This window comes from Eurosta solidaginis, chromosome 5 (assembly GCF_040869045.1).
Source record: "Eurosta solidaginis isolate ZX-2024a chromosome 5, ASM4086904v1, whole genome shotgun sequence".
Lineage (NCBI taxonomy): Eukaryota > Metazoa > Arthropoda > Insecta > Diptera > Tephritidae > Eurosta > Eurosta solidaginis.
In genome coordinates, this window is record NC_090323.1 from 115970751 (window position 1) to 115993108 (window position 22358).

At 33.4% G+C, this 22358-nt stretch overlaps 2 protein-coding genes and 2 long non-coding RNA genes across 9 annotated transcripts; 2 read left to right on the forward strand and 2 right to left on the reverse strand.

Moving 5' to 3' along the window:
- Window positions 1-1396: 1396 nt before the first annotated feature.
- On the reverse strand, window positions 1397-7126 carry LOC137234020 (T-complex protein 1 subunit eta-like). 6 transcript variants are annotated; one of them, XR_010947657.1, is made up of 8 exons: window positions 7018-7123; window positions 6714-6842; window positions 6525-6653; window positions 5599-5941; window positions 5121-5546; window positions 4545-4717; window positions 4364-4481; window positions 1397-3183 (listed from the first exon to the last, which is right to left on the reverse strand). XR_010947657.1 is itself a non-coding variant. In XM_067757666.1 (8 exons), exons 6-7 carry the CDS (start codon window positions 4707-4709, stop codon window positions 4406-4408), a joined length of 249 nt encoding a protein of 82 aa, XP_067613767.1. In that variant the 5' UTR covers window positions 4710-4717; window positions 5121-5546; window positions 5599-5941; window positions 6525-6653; window positions 6714-6842; window positions 7018-7123; the 3' UTR covers window positions 1397-3183; window positions 4364-4405. The 6 variants fall into 6 exon arrangements, 2 of the variants coding, with proteins under 2 accessions (XP_067613767.1, XP_067613768.1); XM_067757666.1 differs by having other exon boundaries at window positions 4364-4497; window positions 4553-4717; XR_010947655.1 differs by having other exon boundaries at window positions 4364-4717; window positions 6714-6855; window positions 7018-7126.
- Window positions 7127-7938: 812 nt separating this feature from the next.
- Window positions 7939-10562, forward strand: LOC137252558 (uncharacterized). The gene is made up of 3 exons (XR_010953599.1): window positions 7939-8512; window positions 8581-8858; window positions 8914-10562. It is a non-coding gene; the product is annotated as an uncharacterized lncRNA (long non-coding RNA).
- Window positions 10563-11011: 449 nt separating this feature from the next.
- On the forward strand, window positions 11012-12072 carry LOC137253480 (uncharacterized). The gene is made up of 2 exons (XR_010953808.1): window positions 11012-11719; window positions 11798-12072. It is a non-coding gene; the product is annotated as an uncharacterized lncRNA (long non-coding RNA).
- A 3533-nt stretch (window positions 12073-15605) lies between these two features.
- LOC137254262 (uncharacterized) lies at window positions 15606-16619 on the reverse strand. The gene is made up of 3 exons (XM_067791949.1): window positions 16484-16619; window positions 16266-16425; window positions 15606-16035 (listed from the first exon to the last, which is right to left on the reverse strand). The coding sequence occupies exons 1-3, from the start codon at window positions 16617-16619 to the stop codon at window positions 15807-15809; spliced, it is 525 nt and encodes a 174-aa protein (XP_067648050.1). The 3' UTR covers window positions 15606-15806.
- Window positions 16620-22358: the final 5739 nt, after the last annotated feature.

Genomic DNA, 22358 nt, shown 5'->3' on the forward strand with positions numbered 1-22358 from the left:
AGTTTATCAGTGGTTGGTTAAGCTAAGCTGAAACTAAGCTTGCTTAAATTCTAGTCAAATTTAAACTCCAGTTAAACTACTGAGCAGTTTTCCAGTCACAGTTTAAGGCTGCCTTTGGGGTATGCTGTTTTGTGCGGCAACATTGGTTTTTTTATTATCTAGATAATTTGTAGATACGGCAACAGCTCACAAATCGCTAACCCAGATTGCGCATTCACGAGTTCAAAATTGCTTCGTTCAGCTTGAGCGAATGAAAGAAAGAGAAAAAAACAAGAGCTAAAGGAAAATGACGTCAAAATTGCCCATAAAACCAGCTGATCTTTTGTTTACATGCGCAATGCGCAATCTTGTGTGGGTGATTTGTGGCAACAGCTGGATTTTGTTTACCCAACAAACATGAAAAAAATTCTCCGGCGAAATATATATCTAGTTCCGGAAGTGATATCCAACATAATTCTTTAATTATTCTTAAACCAGATAGTTCTAGAGTTGATATCCAACTTCATTCTCCAGTCACTATCCAACCTTTGAGAAATTGTTTAAAATTAAAAGTTTTCCAGTTGATCTCCAACGTCATTAATATTTTGCAATTATTATCCTAATTTCGAGATATTTTGAGAAATTTATCACCTTCTAAGACTTTCTACCTAGGTGTTGCCACTCAGAATGTTTCACAAGGTTGCCACCTATTCGAAATTAAAAACAATTCCATGAGATATGCCGATATGGGTATCAAACGAAAGGTATTTCACTCCACATTACAATAGGGACATTTTTGAGTAGGGATCCCATTTAGGGTTGCCACCTATTCGAAATTAAAAAAATTGCATGAGATATGCCAATACGGGTATCAAATGAAAGGTATTTCACTCCACATTACAATAGGGACATTTTTGAGTAGGGATCCCATTTAGAGTTGCCACCTATTCGAAATTAAAAAAATTGCATGAGATATGCCAATACGGGTATCAAATGAAAGGTATATCACTCCGCATTACAATAGGGATATTTCTGAGTACGGTTGCCATTTAGGGTTGCCACCTATTCGAAATTAAACAAAATTGCATGAGATATGCCGATATCGGTATCAAACGAAAGGTATTTCACTCCAAATTACAATATGGACATTTTTGAGCAGGGTTGCCATTTAGGGTTGGGGTAGTTAGACGAAATAGTACTCTACTTACTCATATTCTATTAAAGCTTAAAGGAGAACATTAAAGTTACAAATCTTCGTAAAAAAATCTTACACATGGTTCGACGTAATTTTCTTAATTTTACACACGCTAATAAAATTGAAGGGCAATATCAAGGCACCGTGGCAATTTCTAGCAAAATATATTTAAATGCATATTTTGTGAATTATTAACTATAATTCATAAGGAAGGAATAGTTTTTCAGTCTTGTTGGTGAGCCATAAATACAAATTTTATTGTATGCATACAAAGTTAAAGGAAACTTAAATAAATTAATTAGTGATATAGAAAACAAAAGAGAAGAACTAACAGAACTATTGGTTGCAGTAAACCATCAAATCGCTAGTAGGCAATCCACAATTTGAGTAAGTTGACTTGTAATTCGCCAATTTTAATACTATACCTTTTTTATTTTAGTTCAGAAAGCTGCAATTGAGGTTCGAAAGTTACAATGAAGTTCAAAAATTTCAATTCAAGTTCAGAAAATTTAAATTCAAGCTCAGAATTTCTATTTGTAGTTCAGAAAATTAAAATTGAAGTTCAGAGTTTGTAGTTCAGAAAATTATAATTGAACTTAAATTGTAATTTTCTGAACTTCAGTTGTAATTTTCTGAACTGCAGTTGAAATTCCTGAGCTTCAATTATAATTTACTGAACTTCTATTGAAAATTCTGAACTTCAGTTGTAATTTTTTTAACTTCAATTGAAATTCCCGAGCTTTCAGAACTTCAATTGCAACTTTCAAAATTTTTTTACATAACATGAACAATTTAACATTTTTTTTGACAGTTAAAGTGGTGACTTGCCTACCAGTGGTTTGAAACCACTTGCATTCGTGTTGGCGCTTCTCTATATCATTAATATAACAATATATTTTTAATAATTTAATTAATATACAAATTTAATATTTTTTTCCTTTACATTTTAGAACTGTGTACAAAAATACGTAATTTTACATATCGCAACCTAAACCAAAAAGTATTTCAACTCATAATCAGAGTAACTTTGTGTTGAATGTTGATTTATATCACAAAAATAACAAAATTCTTAACAAAATCAGGCTAAACGATAACTTTAACTACCAAAAAAAAAGTTTATTTCACGATGATTTCATGGATCGATTTACACTTAAATACCGATTTAAAATTTTTTAAGTTTTCACATTTTTTAGTTGAAAATGCGATATATATGTACATTCAGTGGAATAATTTTAGATTGAGGGTACTTCATGCAATTTTCTTTCTTCGCGATTTTGCAATAATAAACGTAGGTACTCATAGTAATTTCTTGTTTTGAATTATGTGATTACAATATTTATAAGGACCATTTAGTTGATGGTATTGGTAATGTCAGTTAAATTCATCAGCAATTATTTATATTCAAAATATTTCTTTGTTATACATTTTTTTATAAATTTTGGTTAAAAATTATTGACAAATTCGTTGCAATTAAATTGCTTTAAAAATCTTTGCAAACTTTACGAGTTTGTTGAATATTATTTTAATTAGAGCATAAAAAGCTTAGATTAGTAACGTAGGAAAAAACTTAGAATTATTTCAGTTAAGTTCATCACAAATATTTATATTCAAAGTACTTTTTTGTTATACATGTAGTTTATAAATTTAGGTTAAAAATTATTGACAAATTCGTTGCAATTAAATTGCTTTAAAAATCTTTGCAAACTTTGTGCGATTTTTTTTAATTAGAGCAAAAGCTTAGAATACGAACGTAGGAAAAAGCTTAGAATTATTAGATTCTTATATACTTTTTAACCAAGATTTTTCAGTGTGTGTTGTTCGTTTGTTGTAAAAATTCGTTGCATATTAATTTTCAGATCAACAATACTCAAAGGTGTCGTGGCATCGTCTTGTTGGTCAATCGCGCGCCGCAATATCCATTGACGAGAATTGACATTCATTATAAAGTAGCGAAGGCACGGTCCTGCACAAACACATCGCCAACCTGTGTTGGCAAAAGATATGCTGAACTGTAGAGGAAGAAACATTTTTAAAATTTAATAAAATCAAAATTATAGTTCTGCTAAAAAGGGGTAAAGTATTGTATGTTAAAGTATAGAAAAGTCTCAGCGGCCTTGTCCTGGTGAAAATTGAGTTTGAATAGGTCTCATTCTTCATTCTAAGAAACATGTACGAAGGTACCTCGTAAGATACTAAAAATCCTCAACGCTTTTTTTCCTATCCCCACTTCTGTTTAACTTCTACATATCAATAGCTATCTTCACCACCAGAAGGAGTCACTATTGTTTCCTACACCATATGGTCGCCAAGCCTAAAGATTACCCACTGGAAGAAGCTACAGGCCTGCCAAAATACTGCCCTCAGAATCGCCACGGGTTGTCTCCTTATGTCCACAGAACACCATATACATAATGAGGAGAGAGTACTCCCAATAAGTGAAAGAAATGGAATGCTAACCGAACAGTTTCTGTTGAATACCCAGGAACCTGGGCATCCCAACAGACATCTGATTGATGAGCCAACACCGCCCAGGGTCTTAAGGAGTCACCTTCGTACGCACTATGAGGAAATACGGCACCAGAGAACTAAGCCGTATGAAGCACGAAAACACAAGCAGGTCCTTGGTAAACTCCATAAACAGGCGTCGGACCTCTATGTCAGGAATTACCCGGTAAATTCAGTACTCAAAGAACAATACCCTAAACTTAAAGAACAGGAACGCACGCTCCCTAGGGAAACGCGAATCACTCTAGCCCTTCGATCTGGATACTGTAACAGGTTAAAATCTTACCTATCCAGAATCAACCCCGACATACATCCCTGCTTGCAATGTGTCCCCACATGACACCAACCATCTCTACAATTGTAATGTGGAACCAACTCCTCTAACACCCCTCTCATTATGGTCCACCTCTGTTGAAACAGCAAGTTTCCTCGGACTCCCGTTAGAGGACATTAATGACAATTTGTGATTGGCCAGACCTATTGGATGAGGCGAAGCACTGCTACAAAAACAACACCAGAAGGCTTTCGGAGACGATGCCTCAAAACTATCAACCAAAAGCAATAATTATCATTTCACTGACACAAATTTAATAGTTTTTTCTTCCGTAGTTGGACACAATCTTTTCATAATATTATTTGACAATTTCAGATTAGAAATTTTTTTCAAGTTGTATTTTGACTTACCAGCAACAACAGAATCATGTTTAATTGTACGCCGCACAATCATTATAGCATCATGTAACGAAGCTCAGTTTCTTCCAAAAATTGTTCGGCACTGCCACGTAAAATCAATGTACATGTTCTAGCATTAACGCAACCTTTAAATAATTATAAACTATAAAAATAAAATTAATGTCAAACCCACTATGGAACCTTGGAAAATGGTGAAACGTTCACCACCAACTTGACGTTCTTCAAAGTAATCACATTGACCCAAAACACTTGAATTAATATCATTAGCTGTAGTCATAACAGCACCACTAGATGTACGTTTCAAATCTTCTTCTGGTACACGAACAGCACAGAACATATCATGATCTGCAAAATACCATGTATCAACATCATAAATTTGTAGTTTAGACAAAGAGGATAAATACAATAAGAGCCGTCACTCGTTATTTTGTGGCGAGTATCTTGCTGGAAATTGAAAAAATTGATGCCGAATGTTTTCTGAGAGGGACATTTTTAATTGTCTCGCATGTATTCATGCCGTGTAGGCCCCTTGTGCAACTGTGATTTTTGGAAAGAGAATTAAATACAGTCGAAAAATAAACACAAATACCCCCCGAAAATGTATAGAAGACATTTATAAACATCTCGCCCAAAAAAAAGTAGCGACTACCTCTTAGAATACATCGAGTAAATGCCAAAAAAATAACGAGTGACGGCTCTTATTGTATTTATCCTCTTTGGTTTAGATAACACAACATTGGCGCCTTACTTAGCTAGTTTATTGTACAGAATACGCCATTGATCATAAACAATTTTCTGATACTCTTGAACATTATCATCACGTACTTCAGCATTATCACGCTCAGCCTTCAATTCCAATTCTATATTTAATAATGCGATTTAAATTTTTTTGTGTGACTTTGGGTCCATCAAAGGAAAGTATAGCGTCCAAAACCATTTTAGAAAAGAAATATTTTTGTTGATGAATAAGTTTGGAGGACATTGCTGTGACAGCGCTTTTTTCCAATAAAGCACGTTGATGTTCCTTTGATTGGCGCTTCGACATGTACAGCCATGTTATATTTTGGGCATGCATAATTGTAATGCTTTAAGTATAGCTTTAATCAACATATGACTTAACTTTTTTTAAGATTTCACCTGCTTAAAGTACTACTGAAGTGGTGCCATGGCCGACCTGATAAGAGAAACATTTTTATTCTACACATTCTAATATAACAAAAACTTACCTCAGCATCTTGAGATTTGGCAATGTCGACTAGAGTTTTACGGCTGGATGCACAATATCCAGTAGTTTCATACTGGTTGCACGATCATTTGAAATTGTGGCCCTACCACTGGAATCAACAATATGCTTGTCCATACTGCGTGAACCCAATGTAGTGCGTACAGCGCCCGCAATTGATTGCGTGTCATTGATGTTGGATATGAGTTGAGGTTTACCTTGAGAGCTATCGGTACCCACACATTTTTTACACAAAAACTTATATGTACCCAATACAAGTTCACGACGTTCATATTTATAGACACGCTGTCCGGTGTGGCCCAAATGTTGGAAATATTCAGTTGGCACTGTTGAGAAAAAATATGTATCAATGAACACAAGTAAAAGTGAAAGATTTTTTAGTAATTCTATACGACAGCATTACACTGCTAATACGCGTCCAAAAATATCGAGAGAGGGTCAAACGACGCGCCTTGACATCAGTATTAATAATCCGAAACCGGAAAGTACAAATTTTAATTCGTTCAAAAGATACTAACGAAAAACCGAGAAAAGACCCGCGGGTCCCTCCGAAACCGGGGGTGAAATCCTTAGTATTTTTGCGTAGAACAGCTTTCTGCGTTGGCGGCCTTTGGCCGCGCTTATAAAAAATAACCCTGCGCTGCGCCATGCCAAGTCCGGGTGTGTGGTATAACCGTGGCTACCGCCATGGTGGTGTCCTTCTGCGTACACAATTTTTTTGTGGGTACTACAACATTACAACAACCACATTAAAATCGCCAACTTCATCTGCAAATATCTCCGGAAAGAGATACAATTTTTATTTTCCGGTTTCGGATTATTGTTGTAGAGATTAATACACGTCTTTTGACACCTCTCTCGATATTTTTTGACGCGTATTAGCAGTCGACCACTCAAATAGACTTTTACCGTTGACGTTGATGGTCCTTTTTACAAGCTCGACCATGCCGGGAACGATTTAATATGACCACATTGAACCTTCTATGCCATACTGCCCCGCCCCTAGTTCCTTGAAACTTGGAGTCGCCAGAGCCTCGCCTGCCAAATAAACATTTACATCATAAATAGTTTCGATAAAATTGGCAAAGTTTATTTTACCATGGATACCTAACGAAAGTTGTTTTTTTTTTGTAGTAAGTTGTATTTTAAATTAATATGTCACTTTAGCCATTATATCGCGCATTTAAGACAGTATCCAACGTTATTGACTTGTAGGTTTCTGCAAATCTTTTTAGAAAATCTAAAATTATTGCAATACGTTGAAAGTCTGCATAGAAAAATGTATGTATTTCAAGCAATTGCTGAGGACTTTCATCCATACTATATTTCCCAGAAAATGGCTTTTCCCATATCGCTACACATCCATTCATTCATTTTCTTGTTTAGTTTTCCACGCACTTACCAAGCTATTAAGATCCTGATTTAAAGCGAAATCGACATTAGCATTGTATCGCATTCCTTTTGCGTCAAAATTTGTCGCATGCGATAAAACGGCCTTAAGACTTTTTCAGTACCAAAACCTCTTTGGTAACTCTGTCCTTTATTCAATCAGTATATTGAACAAAATACAATTGTGCACTTAATGCTTGAAACACAATGCCGATCGACGACGATATTCGCCGCGTCGGGCGATGACATTTTTCAAATTACGCCGAGACATTTCGTCTAATTAAAACACAATGCCGGGCGAAATTGACGCTGTTTTTTCAGAGTGGCCATTATTTAGAAATAAAGATGAAAACAATTAAAACTTTTTTGATTCTCTGCTTTAGTACTTGACTGCTGAAACACGCCCAAAATGTTAATAAATTAACAAAATAAAACAAAAATGTTAAGAAATTAAATTAAAAATTATATGCAAAGAAAAAAAAAATTGTTTTTGGATATTATGTTTTCTTTTTTTATACTTAAAAACTTGAACAGCAGCAACCCTTGGGATGTTTGTCGTCATCGCCCGGCGGCGACGATAGAAATAAATCTATCGTCGAAAAATGACGTCGCGTAAATTTCGCTCTTGGCGTTCATTGTGTTCAACTTCATGTAATTATGGGGATTCTATTTTTGACACGGCGATGTTCGTCGCGTTTATTTCGCGGCGTCAGGGCATTGTGTTTCAAGCTTAAGCTGTAAACACAATGCCGAGCGACGACGATATACGCCGCGTCGGGCGATGACATTTTTCAAATTTACGCTCAGATATTACGTCCAGTTAAACACAATAGACAGCGGCGGCGATATTTTCTGCCATTTTCGTCATTTCTTCAATGGAAAATAATTTCTTATATTAGTGATCATTTCTTGTGGGAAATGAATTCAATTTAAAGTCAGCATTAGCAGTATATACAAAAAATGAATATCAGAGGGCGTTTGTTGAAAATTTTTAAAATTATAAACATCATTTTTGTAATGGTGAATATATATCGCGAGGTGTGCCAGCAGTTGAAGCGGCGATGGTGGGTGCGGCCAGTTAATCGTACAAGGAAGACTCTGAGCTTCCACGAAACTTCCTTCGCACAGTTGAAACTCTCAGATGAAGAACATTTCTTCAAGGCAACACGTATGAATGTTGCAAAGTTTAATGCGCTACTGAATTTGTTACGAGAGCGACTTCAACGTTTTTCCATAAGAGAACCAATAAGTGAAGAAATCCGTTTGGGTATCACTTTGATGTAAGTAATTTTATAAACTACATATCTGTGTAAAAATGGAGTTTCAACACGTTCTCGGCACAAGGCTGTAATCCACAGTATTTAGCTTGATTTATATTATTTAGCTTGATTGGGTGTTTATACAGTTAGGAAAATAATATACGAGACATGCCATGCAATTTGGCATGGACTACGCGAAATTTACCTTGCCCAACCAAATCAAACCGAATTGAAAAACATTGCAGACAGGTTTGCTCCAATTGAAGTATGGTATTTAGTAACTATATATACTCATATATTATTTATATTTTAGACAGGTTCTATGCAAAAACTGGAATGCCACATTGTCTCGGCGCGGTGGACGGCAAACATGTGAAAGTAGTTTTCCCCAAACGTAGTGGTTCACTCTTTTTTAATTACAAAAAGACATTCAGTGTAGTTCTGATGGCAATATGCGATGATAGCTATACGTTTTCATTTGTAGACGTTGGTGCGTTGGGAAGCCAAAGCGATGGGGGAAGTTTGGCACGAAGCGTATTTGGTAACATGATTCTAAGAAACGACCTGGAAATTCCTCCCCCAGATAACCTTCCAGGTAAAATGTTTATAACAGATAAGGTTTCAGTTAATTGATGCCATATTTCAAATAGGTACGGACCAAATATTTCCATATTTTTCCGTCGGTGACAGCGCATTTCCTCTGAAGCCTAATCTCATGCGCCCTTACCCTGGTCGAAATTTGTCACCCGCCAAACGAAATTATAACAAAAGGTTATCCTCCGTACGAGTGCACATTGAAAACACCTTTGGTATATTAGCAAATAGATGGAGAGTTCTTCATACAACGATTCACACTGCTCCAGAAAATGTGGACAAAATTGTTTTAGCAAATATAGTCTTGCACAATTATTTAATGCTTGACAGTAGTAGTGGATACTTCGATCCGAACAGAGCCAGCAGTGATGAAAATGGGAATTTCGATTGTGGACTACTTTCAACAAGAATGACATCTATTCAAATTGCTCATTTCAATCGATCAACAAATGAAGAATTTAGTTTGAGAGAGGAACTAGCGGAATACTTACTAGAAAGGCCAATGCGATCTGTGTGAAATCCGCAAACGTATCTTAAAATAGCAATGCGGACATATGTAGCTGGGTTTTTTATTTTACCAAATCTTATAATATTAAAAGTGAAGCTTTAAAATATACGGTAAACTAGAGTTGGAAAAATTTAAGTGCAGTAAAATGTCCTCTTATCCTACAGCTTTTGTATTAAGTTTGAATGAGCTGTCTCTCTTTTTACAAAATTTGTTTTCGTCTTTTTACTTATATGTTTTAGAGTTCCACTCTCATTTAGTCCTTATACAAATCTCCTATTTGCTGCCACCTGTCGATATGTACCAATTATTGGACTTCACTGCCAACGGGAGCTAAAAAATAATAATATTAGCGTTTTCAGAGGGTGCCACCTACTTCTCAAGAGGGCCTGAATGGCTAATAAAATTCTTATAATTGGAAATTTGTACGGAAAATCCTTTATTAACTAATCTAGTGACTATTCAAAACTATATTTTTCCACATAAGGTGTCATTTGGTGCTTTTTCCGAAATAATATTTAGCCTTGTTATGTACCCAGCCAATAAACGGCTTTCCTCAATTTAGAAAGAAACACACACATTATAATTTATTATAAGTATTTATTTACGTTGCTATATTAGCCTTTAAATTTTGTAGAGATAATGTTAAATAATTATCTTTTATTTGTACTGAGGTTACTCATTCTTATCGCATTCATAGATCGTCGATGTTTTGCAAAACCGTCCAATTCGCAAAAGTGAGATTTGATAACCCAGAGCTCCAGACATCTAACTCGATCCAAAAAAACATTAATTTGATATTTGAGTACTAATTGTTTAAAATAACGGTTAAATTAAATTTTTATTTCAAAATTGAATATAAGCTCTTTTTGTTAAAATAACCGAGCTTGCGGGAAAAACCGCAGGCATATTGAAATTCACATGAACTAAATGCTATTAGGTATTTAGCAAAAGGATTACTTTATTATCATAGCAAAAACCTCAAAAGAAAAAAGTGGTCTGTAATAAGTTTCACTGCTCCCCTGATAAGTTTCAGTTCCGCGAGAGAGGCGGAATTGCAATTGGTCGATAGGTGATTTTGCAAAGGCATCGACTAGATACATCTGCTAGTAATAACAGCAAGAATAGTTAGCAAATTTTAACACATATTTTTGTATTTTATATCCATTGATTAAAAAGAAATTTTATGAATTATATAACGAAAACTATGTCTATGAAAAAACGAAAACTTTCAAATATGCTTGAAAATTCGATATGTTTTTAAAATTCTTAATGAAACCTTCCAAATGGTTTTGAAAATTTTGGGAAAATTTAGTATGCAGTATAATTCATTTTATCATTCAATCATTGAAAATGTAATATTTAATATGAAATATGTTAATTTAAATGTTTTTAAAAATCTCTATAAAAATTTGCAAATATATATTGAAAATTTAGTATGCAGTATAATTCATTTTATCATTCAATCATTCAAAATGTAATATTTTTAGTATGTAATAAGTTAATTTAAATAATTATTCTGTATTAACAGCAGCGAACAGAAAAATAGCAGTGGCAATCAAATTAAATTCGCCAATTAAATTCCTTTTTTTCGATATTTGAAGAAAAAGCTTCAATGAATTTTGTTGCTAAAACTATGCAAACCATTCGCAAAAAAGTTTACGAAAAATTCGAAAATTCGAGAGAATTTTACAAAAATTTCAAAGCTTTTATTAGAGTTCTCTGAATTTCTTTAAGTATGCAGCCTTGTAGTGCAATCAATTTTAGTCTAACAAAGTTATAGGTCTCTCGAAGGGTGTTTTAGATTTTCCTCTATACAAAACGTGAAACAATTACTTTTTTATATCCAAATGCGTGTCGGGAAAAAAGTTTCGAAAATCAATCCAAATTCTTAGAGACCTATAATTTTGTTAGACTAAAATTGATAGGACTAGAAGGCTGCATACTCAAAGAGATTCAGAGAACTCTAATAAAAGCTTTGAAATTTTTGTAAAATTCTCTAGAATTTTCGAATTTTTCGTAAACTTTTTTGCGAATGGTTTGCATAGTTTTAGCAACAAAATTCATTGAAGCTTTTTCTTCAAATATCGAAAAAAAAGAATTTAATTGGCGAATTTAATTTGATTGCCACTGCTATTTTTCTGTTCGCTGCTGTATGTCTTTACAATACACACACACACATTTACCATCAAGTAGTAAAATTTCATTACTCGAAGTAACATAAACCTGTCAATTAATACGTCCAGTTTTGATTTGCATCTACTTTTATGGCAAAAATGAATTTTTTTCTCACAAAGGTCTATTATAGCTGCTTACATAATTCAGCCATCTTACTTTAGCGCAGTAATTCGCTCCATGCAAGTTTAGCAAAATATGTCTAATTAATTTCCAAACTTATATTTTAATCTATGCAACTATTCATAATTTTTGTACAGGAGCTGTTATCCCTCAGAAAAATTATGGCATACTTCCAAACTAGCAAAGCAATAGGGAAAGTTACAAACGGTTCGGGATTTCCCTGACAAAACGCCCCAAAGTCCTAAATCGGCAATACGTACAAACACAAAATACATTTTTATCATAAAAGGACCCATGTACAAATTAGAAGTTTTGTAGTATTTTTTGATAAGTTACGTAATTGCTTTATGAAACGAAATAAAACCTGAACTACGAATAATAAAATTACTATGGGTTAACTGCGTGAGCAAAAGTGTATGTGTATTAATAAAAAGTTTGTAGGTTTGTTTATAGGCTAACTAGTCTAGTTTCTGATTTGAATTACTTGAAAATTGTGCATCTAGCAAAAGAGAAAGATGTATATTTAGTTGCTATCAAGTTTTAAATAAAATTTCAATGTTTTCCACAAATTTGAAATATAGAATATACGTTATTCAATACCGATAGGTTATTAAATTGCATAGTTCAACCAGAGAATTTAAACACAATGAGAAGGCGTTTTTGCTAGATTCCAACTTTTTTGCATGTGAACACGTCTTGCACTTCACCACACACAATCCAATTTCAATGTTAACCAGTTAACAGCAGAAAATTCTCTGTCAACAGTTTCAGCTGGTGTATAAATTCTCTGGATTTTCTCTTAATATGATTTCTTTGTGGGAATATAGGTATTTAGTAGGATTAATTAAATTTAAATTTTATTACTTGTAGCAATATATTTGCTTGTTTTATGATTTAATATGAATTTGAACTTAATTAATATAATAATAGCAATATATTTGCTTGTTTTATGTTGATGCAAATAGCAGAAATTTTGCTTATTTCTTTACAAACAAAAACCTATTCATATACCCAAAATATGCCCTTTCATGAAATGTATGTAAATTAATCATACATTTATGAATTATCCCATCCCTTTTTGTTAATAAATTAAAATGTTAGGAAAATGTATGCAAATTGAAATATGCATGCAAATAGTGTTTTGCCGACGGCATTTGCACACTTGGAATTTCTGTGCTCACGAAATCCATTGCATATTTATAAAACGTTAATTTGCATAAAATGTATGCATATTAACCATGAAGTATGAATTATTAATAAATTGAAAAATTGAAATAAATAAAATATTTGATAACAATTGAATAAATAAAAAAATATTTAGTTATTATTTGGACTATGGGTGGGAGGGGAGGTACCTATAAAGAAATTTCCTAAAGCATTTTATATGTGTTATTCAGTACAATGATGTAAGTACCTATGTACTTGAATATTTTCAAAGGCAGGTTTGATAAGCCAAGTCAAACTTAAATACATTTGACCTGCCTCAAATCAACCCTTAAATATGTAAATAAGACCAACAAACAGAAAAGACATGTGCCTGTTGATCAGATGTTGAGCATTGTATCATTGAATATATATGTATGAAAATACAAACCAAAGCAAAAAAGTACAAATGTACATACATATATACATATTCAATAATACTCCAATTAAAGGCAGACATGTATAAAAAGCTTGGTCGCTTTGATGCTGTGGCAGTGTCTTAAGTTATTAATAAAACAACTTGTCGCTTTCCGCGTTATGAAGCGACCAAATCAATTATGGCAATCCGCGTATACGGCCATGTATATGTAAATATCAATGCTCGTAGCAATTAGCCGACGAAATACAATAGGCACGAGCCAAATTATGTGTCGTCGGTGGTTAAAAGTGTTGCCGTTTATACCTTTAATAACTCACAGCTAAAAGGGGAATTTATTATAAAATTAAAATAAACGAATTTATTGCTCTTTTGCGAAATAATGTTATATTTCTTCGCAAAATTACTTTAATTTATTTCGCCGCTCTCATATATTAATTTTTATCTATGAAAATAATGTAAAATTCTTACTTTGTACTGACATGTGGTAAACAAGTCAGCATATACAGTATGACGTCACAGTGCGAATTCGGGCCAGAAACGGGTAAAACACCACTCTTATGTAGCAACTGCAACACAGTTGCTGCAAATTTGGCAGCGTGGCTGCGCGAACAATTTTTCGGCAGAATATGATAGGGGGTTTCATATAGCAAATAAAAATGTCCATAACCTGTGACAACTCGGCAATTCAGGATATGGGAAAATTATTTGCAATAATTTATATAAACAATGGATGGAAAGTTTTAGATTATATAGTTAATATGTTAGTGGACAATTACTAGGCAATATCTGTGCATGTTTATTTGCATTTTTTACTACCATATTAGTACTTTCATACAGGCTTATAAATAGTTTGGTATTATTTCATAGGAAAAGTGCGGGGTTATGAAAGTAGTTATGCTCGTCATAATGAATACCCCCAATATGCATCGAAGTTGGAATTTATAAAATCGCAAAAATTTGTCTTTTGACGATTTTATCAAATGCCATGTTGCCGAATTCTATCACCAATTCGGACAACTTAAGAAGAAGCATTTATGAATGAAAAATCAAGAGGAAGCTAGTTTTCAGGATTTTGCGATTTACATACAAAACATGAGCATACATATGTACATATGTATGTGTGCTTGTGCGTATGGTTGGATGGTTGAAGTGAATTTTGTTTTCTTTGTCAACATGCGAATATAAAAATATTTCTTAGCTTACATATGAACATAGATTTGTACATATGCTTGTGCGTAAGAATAGTTTTTGTAGGAAGTGGTTGATTGAAACAGTTTGTCTTTTATTTGAACATGTGAATGTGCAAACATTTGTTAGCTTATGCATGGATATATTGGTATCAATGAAGTGGGTGGGAAATGGGGGTGTAGGCTGATCTTTAGTTTAGGAATATATGTGTGTACATATATACCAATCTAGGTTTGTTTATACCCACTCACCATTTAGCTGATTAAATTTTCAATTTCCCTACATATCAATGTAATTTGATTACTCTTTCTGACAAAATAATGAGTTACCATACAATTGAACAAAAGAAATAATCAAATATGAATACTTTAGATGATCAAACACTGAATATATTTTTTCAACCACATTTTGGAATCATATTTGAATCAAATGTGTTTACTTTAGGAGATCAAAAATTTATAATAATTTTTAATTCAGCTTTCTGAAACTTTTTTGACTATATTTGTTGACTGAATAATGTATTTTATACTTGTCAAAATATTTCTTTACATCGGAGCTGCTTAACCCCTATACACTTGTAGCACTTTTGTTTTTGTTTTGCCCTGAATCATAGGCACAGATTCAAATTCACACTTTGAATATAAAAAAAAACAAGTAAGGACAGGACTGTCTTCGTCTGTGCCGAAGACTTCAACCTTCCAACCATCGTAATTTATTTACAAAAAATCAGAGAATTAAATTTGCAATATACTTGCTCTGATCAGAGAATTTTTTGGTAACAGACGAACAGAGAAAATCGTTAACAGAATTTTCTGTTACGTCTTGCACCCTGTTAAGTTGACATGAATTTGGGGAATAGTGGTGAAGTGCAAGACGTGTCACATGCAAATGGATCGTAAGAAGTGGATGCCAAAAAAACGCCTTCTCATTGTGTTTAAATTCTCTGGTTCAACGCTCGAATTTGGTCTCCATTCTCTGTATAAAGGCAACATATGACACAAAATGGCATACAATGCGGTTGGGAATAACTGCGATACCAGAGAATTTAAACACAATTGTGTTTAAATTCTCTGCCCTAATCAACAGACTTTTTGATACTGCATTATTCGCAGACTTAGGTATATATTAAAATACGCCCTGACAAAAAGTTTAAAGGGTTAGAACCATAGCCACTTTTGAAATGCCATACTGTGTTTTGTGAACGCGAAAATAAAATGTGATTCGCTACTCGTACAAATTTCAAATATGTTGGTTAGGTCCTTTGGGCATTAAGCTAACGATATGTCTGTAATGAGAGGTAAGTAGTCGCAACTCCACTTGCTTTTTGACTTCCGGTTCTTATTCTGAGCGACATAGCTTCTAACTGCTTTATCATTTCAAGGTTTGGAATACTCGTCAACTAACTGTGGTTCGTATACTATATACGGTTCGAAAGTAGCATCCATAATTGCATTTGGAGAATTGGAACAATCTTTCGAATTTTCGCTTATTTGCGATTCGTATACAATAAGTGGTTCACGATTTGAAGAGTTTGAGCAATCTGTTGACTTTTCATATACATCAGTGTGTTCGTTAATCATGCCAGGATTACAATTTCCAACAGTTCTAAAAAGAAAAAAAATTTTATTGATAATCTAATCTAATCTATTTTCTATTATATACATCCCATTCCCGATCACACTATATTACATATAGAGTATCACTGTACCAAATATTGTAGTAATTCTAACGCATCTTTTGATACCACTCCTGGAATTTTTAGACGTGTAATAATTGCGAAATGTAATGAAAACCACTCAAACCCATCGCGGCAATATACATAACCCTGTACTTACTTTCTTGAATCAGGATAGTCGTCTAAAAACTGCATTGCATTCATGTATTTCCAACTTTTTGTAGCACTTCCTGCGGCGCTCCCGGAAGGAGATAGCGCACAGCGCTTACGCCTTTTATAAGCGTCTCGCAGACTTTTCCACTTTTTACGACATGTTTCTCCTAAAAAGGATACTTAAACATATGAGAAGAACCCACATCCAAACATATAAATACTTACCATCCAAGTTCAATGCTATGCCAATATTTTCAAATATTGACTGCTTTTTATTTAAATTTTTATAATCTGAAGAACCAAGATTATATAAGCAATCGTTTTCCTTAACTTTTTCTATGATATATTCACTTATATCCATTTTAATCGCGAATTTTTCTCAATTTTCAATATGCATACAAAATTTTCACAAAATAATTTTACACAAACAGCTGATTTGACTATACTAAGGGTGACCATATGAAAGGACAAAGGAAGAGAGAAGAAGGAACTAATGACTTCACACAAAGAACTCACTGAAAAACTTTATTATAATCATGCAAATTAATTTATTCTAATCCAGAGTTTGGAAATGTATGTTTGTGCTTTTTAAAGAACGAGATAAATGTATTTTTAGTTTAAATTTAATGTGAGCGTTGAAGCAAAAAATAAATATGGTCACCTTTGGCATAAATTGTCGTCATCGTCCGGCGGCGACGATAGAATTAAATCTATCGTCGCAAAATGACGTCGCGTAAATTCCGCTCTTGGCGTTTATTGTGTTCACCTTCATGTAATTATGGGGATTCTATTTTTGACAAGGCGATGTTCGTCGCGTTTATTTCGCGGCGTCAGGGCATTGTGTTTCAAGCTTTATTTGATACTGAGAAACAGCCATTCTTAAGTAGATAAAAATGTCAAAAACAGAAGCGTAAAGGCAGAGAGCGGAGGCACAGTGTTTCGTGTAGAACAAGCTAGCTGGACAAAAACCAAGCTCTTATTCCAAGAAAAGTGTAATGAGAATTGAAAGAAAACAAACAAAATAACGGGATTTTTGCTTTTTTTGATATTTTTGCTCATATATATTGAGTAATTGAAGTAAGAAGGTAGGAGTGGCCGTAAAATGCATTGACTAATTTGCAAAATTCTTGTTGAATATTAAGCTTCATATTTATTTTAAGTGAACGCTTTTATATAATTTTTTTGATGGATTCTAAGCTCGAAGGTAAGTAAAATTTTTTAATAGTAATTCTTTCGCAATTAGAGTATTTTCAATATATTTCACATTCCGTTATTAAGAAGAAAGGCTTTTTTTCTCTATATTTTTAAATTTAGGGACAAAAAAGTCACATACATCCGAAGACATCCGGGCTAAATTTTACGTATGTTATAGTCGCAAGTATTCTCTAATATTCGAAAGAAAAAACCATTGCGAATTCTTTGCACACCTATTTTTAATTTTTTTTTGCAGATTTAGTTAACTCTACAAATAAAATAGGATGTATGTACGTACCAGCTCTGACGAGATATTTGAACCATTAAAGCTGTTCTACAAACGGCAAAACCAATTCCTAGGTACAGGGAACAAACACGTAGCCATAAAACGCGCAAAAATAAACGCGAAAGGTCAACAAGAGCACACGAAAAGCAAAAAGGCGAAGATCACTGACTTCAACCTGCCACAACCCACCACACCAGTCACCAAGGCATAAAAACAGGTACATACATAGCAATTCTAATGCAGGTATAACCACACAGGAACGCTACACAAAACAACCCCATTTGGTAGCATCTACGCTAATACCTGAATGTAATATAAATACTGCACAACTTGGATTGATAGTAGATAAACCAAAACCAGGTTTCGGCAATACCAATGACGGCAATACTGCTCGTAGGTTTTTCGAAAATTCTGAGGCTAGTGCTGAGATTACGGGATTGGATGTTACGCTCATCAAAAGATTCGACACTCTCCTTCGCGCATTAGCATTTGGGTACAATATAAATATCCAAAGATTTGAAAAATTTGCGGTCGAAACTAAAAAACTATACATAGATCTCTATACATGGTTTAATATGCCTGTTACAGTTCATAAAATCTTAGTGCATAGTACTGATATTATAAAATCAGCAATTTTACCTATTGGTCAACTTTCTGAGGAAGCACAGGAAGCCCGTAACAAAGATTTCAGACGATTCAGGGATGATAACACACAAAAGCAGTCGCGTGAAGCCACGAATAGAGATATATTGCTTATAACATCGGATCCTTTAGTTAAAAGTTTTAGGGAGATACCTAAGAAAAAATTTAAAAGTCTGACTTCAGAAGTCTTAAATTTACTGTCCCCCATTATGTTGAGGAGTCAGTAAATACCCCAGTTGTTTCAAGCTTTCACAGTAGTGTTGCTGATGCTCATGACTATTCCACAAGTGACTCATCGAATGAAAGTGATGATAGCGAATAATAACATAATTATAAAAGATAACTTACCCTATAACTTTTTCTTGGATCAGGTTTTATTTAATTTAAATCTATAGTCTTTTCTACTGTGTATGATACTTTACTTTTAAGTTTTGTAATAAGTAATTTTCACATAATTAATTTAATTATTTACATTGTTATTATTATTGTAATTTACTTTTACATTCCTGACTGGTACTATAAAATAATTTTGTAAAAATTGTAGTGCCAGGATAAATACATAAATAAATACAAAATATGTATGTACATATGTACAGTCACTCACATAAAGAATTAGACACCCCTTTTTGGACAATTCCTACAATTTTCGCTTTCGCAAATTTATTTTAACTAATTTCCCATAAGAAAATTTGACACGATCTATAACAAAAACTAAATTATATTTAAAAATGTTTGAAAAATTCGACGAATTTTCATATTTTAACTAATTTCCCATAAGAAAATTTGTCACGATCTATAACAAAAACTAAATTATATTTAAAAAATGTTTGAAAAATTCGACGAATTTTCATAAAAAATTTTAATTTTTTTTCCGAATTTCTAGAATTTTTTAGAGTATTGAGATTTGTAGTCCATTCAATTTAAGTACAATAAAGTAATATTCTTAAGTCCTTTAAATTTTTTTGGATCTATTTCACTTATTCACATGAGTTACTGTATATGAAATAAGCAAATGTATGCATATGAAGTAAAATTTTGGAAAAAAATAAAAAAAAGAGAACATATTGCTGAAAAAAATGACGTAGTTGTAATAAATGACTGCATATGAAACGGAAAATCTCATAAAATAATTTTGTCCAGCTAGCTTGTTCTACACGAAACACTGTGCGAGGGTGTAAAAGAGCCTGCACGGCTACAGTTAGCCTCTTTGCGGTAATTTTTATTAAACCATTGGAGTGGATGGACAGTCCACACGTATAGTGAACCAGCTCCCTTAAAAGCTACAAGTTTTCCTGCTTAAATAAGGTAAGTTAGTGAATTTAAAGTGTTTAATTTCAAGGTTCTAAAAGTAGGGTTTTCTGTCCCATAGAGTACAAGCCTCCTCTTGGAGCATCATTTAACAAATCGAAATCTTCACCCACATCCATCACCACAGCACGTGCTTTTACGCCACTTGGTCAATTGGCACTCCTTTGAGCGTAAGGGTGGGTGTGGAATCAAATTTCTTTTGGACATCAAAAGGGCACATGCCCTTCATTATAAAACTCCACTTTTTCTGGAGACCGAATAGACATCATCATATCATAGCAGCAATCCGGGGTTATTTCCGGCAACATATACTGAGTCACTTCTTCCTTGGCAACCAGGCGCACATAAGCCGCGAAAAAATATTCCTGCTACTCAACAAATACAACCACCATCAAAAATAGTGTACAGTGATTTGAAATAGTGTAAAAGCAGTGCTAGGATTGTGCTCATAGTGAGAAAGTTTAGGAAAAAGAAATATGTTAAACAAGACTTATCTGTAGTTAGGATAAATAGGAATTGTCCCAAAATTCCTACTTAAACAATAGGATGCGTAAGAAAAAAAAAAGATTGTGAAGAAACGCTATAAGGTTATGGTTGAGAAACCCGAAGAAAAGAGGGTTACTAAAAAATCATACATAAAGCCATATTTTGTGTAAAGAAAAAAATTATATACAGATATACCTGAAAGAAAAAAAAAACCTTTTTTTTATGTAGATATATAGTTAACATAATTTGAATTTCGCGTCATTAAAAAGAAAATTAGTTTTGAATTTACGGTATAAAAATATTACGTTTTAGTTGAAAAGAAAACTTTGAAAATCTAAGTGTTTAAAGAATCATAAAATTTTACGCTCAGGTCCCACTGTAAGCGATCTTACTTGCCAACAACTAATTTCCACAGCTAGCAGCATCAACAACGTTGGAAGGCCTTTCATCGCTGGAGTGCATCAGCAAACCTACATACAATAATACAAACGAACATATGTAAGTAATATTGTTGCTATAAATTCCTTTTCATAAATTCTTTTACGCTTTGATTTTCGCAAAAGTCAAATTAGTATACATATTAAATTACAAACGCTTGTAGCTACTTATGTACATATTTTAAACATAAATATGTATGTACGGTTGTAACATATAGGTGTAGATAAAAAGGTCTACATAACTAGGTATGTAAGTCGGAGTTGGGCAAATTGAATATTTTGCTTTCTTTTAAGTAAAAACCAACTAACTTTTCTTATAACCTAATAGCATTAAACATTTCGTTTATTCAAAGAAACCTTACTCAATGAAGGATAAAGTTTTTTCCATAATGAAAATTAGAAAAGAAAAAATAGAAATAAACAAAACAAATAACCAAACTGAAAAGTTAACAATTTAAATTATATTTGTCATAAAATTATATTTAAATTATTTTATTGCCACTAGGTCAAATTGAACTAGTTTCAGAGTAGTCAGCATAATCATCCTGTAAATAAAATATTCGGTTTTTTTTTTTAATATTTAAAGTTAATTATTTTGAGAATGCCCCACTCTAGTACCAACTTACATACATACGTACATAAGTACACATGCCTATCGGTTTGAGTAAGTCCTAAATAATTGAAAATAATTCGAAAAACAAAAACAAACCTATGTATATTCTATAATAAGGAAGAGTTTAAGAGTAGGTTAGTTGTTACTGATTTATGAAGCCCTGGCATTAAAATTAAAACCTCGTATCTTCATATATCGTTAATCTATAGTTTATGGGGATAAGAAATTGAATTTAAGACTCATGGTAATCAGAGTTATTGAATTGTATTTAGTAGAAGATAATTAGCATGTGTCATGATCTTTGATCGCCTTTAGGAAACCCATGAATTGTTGTTAGTTTCTAAAACTTTTTGTTAGTAATAGAAATGTTTATAAATAAAAGTTGAACTCATATACATATATACCAAAAAAAATGAATAAGTAAATTTTTAGTATGTTCCTGGAGGCAAATGTGTAGGTAGCCTAAAAGGTAGGTTATCTGCTTTGGGATCTTTCAATCATATTCGCAGGAAGGTCATGGTAGGGTAGGGTAAAGAACGCGAGACATACTGTAGACATACAGACAGCTACATGAGATTTTGAATTTAGTTTTTGTTATTTTGTACGATCCCGTTTTAGTTATCCAGTTTGGAGTTAAAGAGTGAAGCTCTCGATTTTAGTTTCACCCACCCACCCCATCCCGAAAGAGCTACAGTCTAGAGGACTCCCGCGTCCTGACCTCTCAACTGCACCGAGTAAACAAAAAGCGGAAGACTTATTATTGTATCTACATACTTCCTCCCATGGGATAGTAGCTTCAAATTTCTACCTGTAGGTATATTCCTACATTTGTGGCATACACTCAAAACACATCCCTGTCTGTTCTGGTCGGGTTACATAAAATTTTTGGCGCCCAAAACGTGGGGCCACTAACGTCTTAAAGAAATTTCGCAGAAATAGTAGATGCAACCACCAATATCTCGGTGGATTTTGTAGTATGTGCACATAGACACACACTGGTGGAATCAACAATTTAACACATCGTTAGTGGTCACACAGATAGTGTGGAGTTAAGAATATGTAAATGTCTTCTGATAACGCATCACACCTGCTGACGTTGTTTAGATGTGCTTCGTCTAACTTCCGCTGGTGGAT

Bases quoted from the DNA above. Each gene is read 5' to 3' on its own strand.
- LOC137234020 (XM_067757666.1), bottom strand. From the start codon at position 4,709: ATGTTCTGTGCTGTTCGTGTACCAGAAGAAGATTTGAAACGTACATCT. The intron at 4,498-4,552 runs GTTCCATAGTGG...AATTATTTAAAG, and splicing joins ACGTTTCACCATTTTCCAAG to GTTGCGTTAATGCTAGAACA.
- LOC137254262 (XM_067791949.1), bottom strand. From the start codon at position 16,619: ATGGATATAAGTGAATATATCATAGAAAAAGTTAAGGAAAACGATTGC. The intron at 16,426-16,483 runs GTAAGTATTTAT...TATCCTTTTTAG, and splicing joins CATAGCATTGAACTTGGATG to GAGAAACATGTCGTAAAAAG. The intron at 16,036-16,265 runs GTAAGTACAGGG...TTTTCTTTTTAG, and splicing joins GACTATCCTGATTCAAGAAA to AACTGTTGGAAATTGTAATC.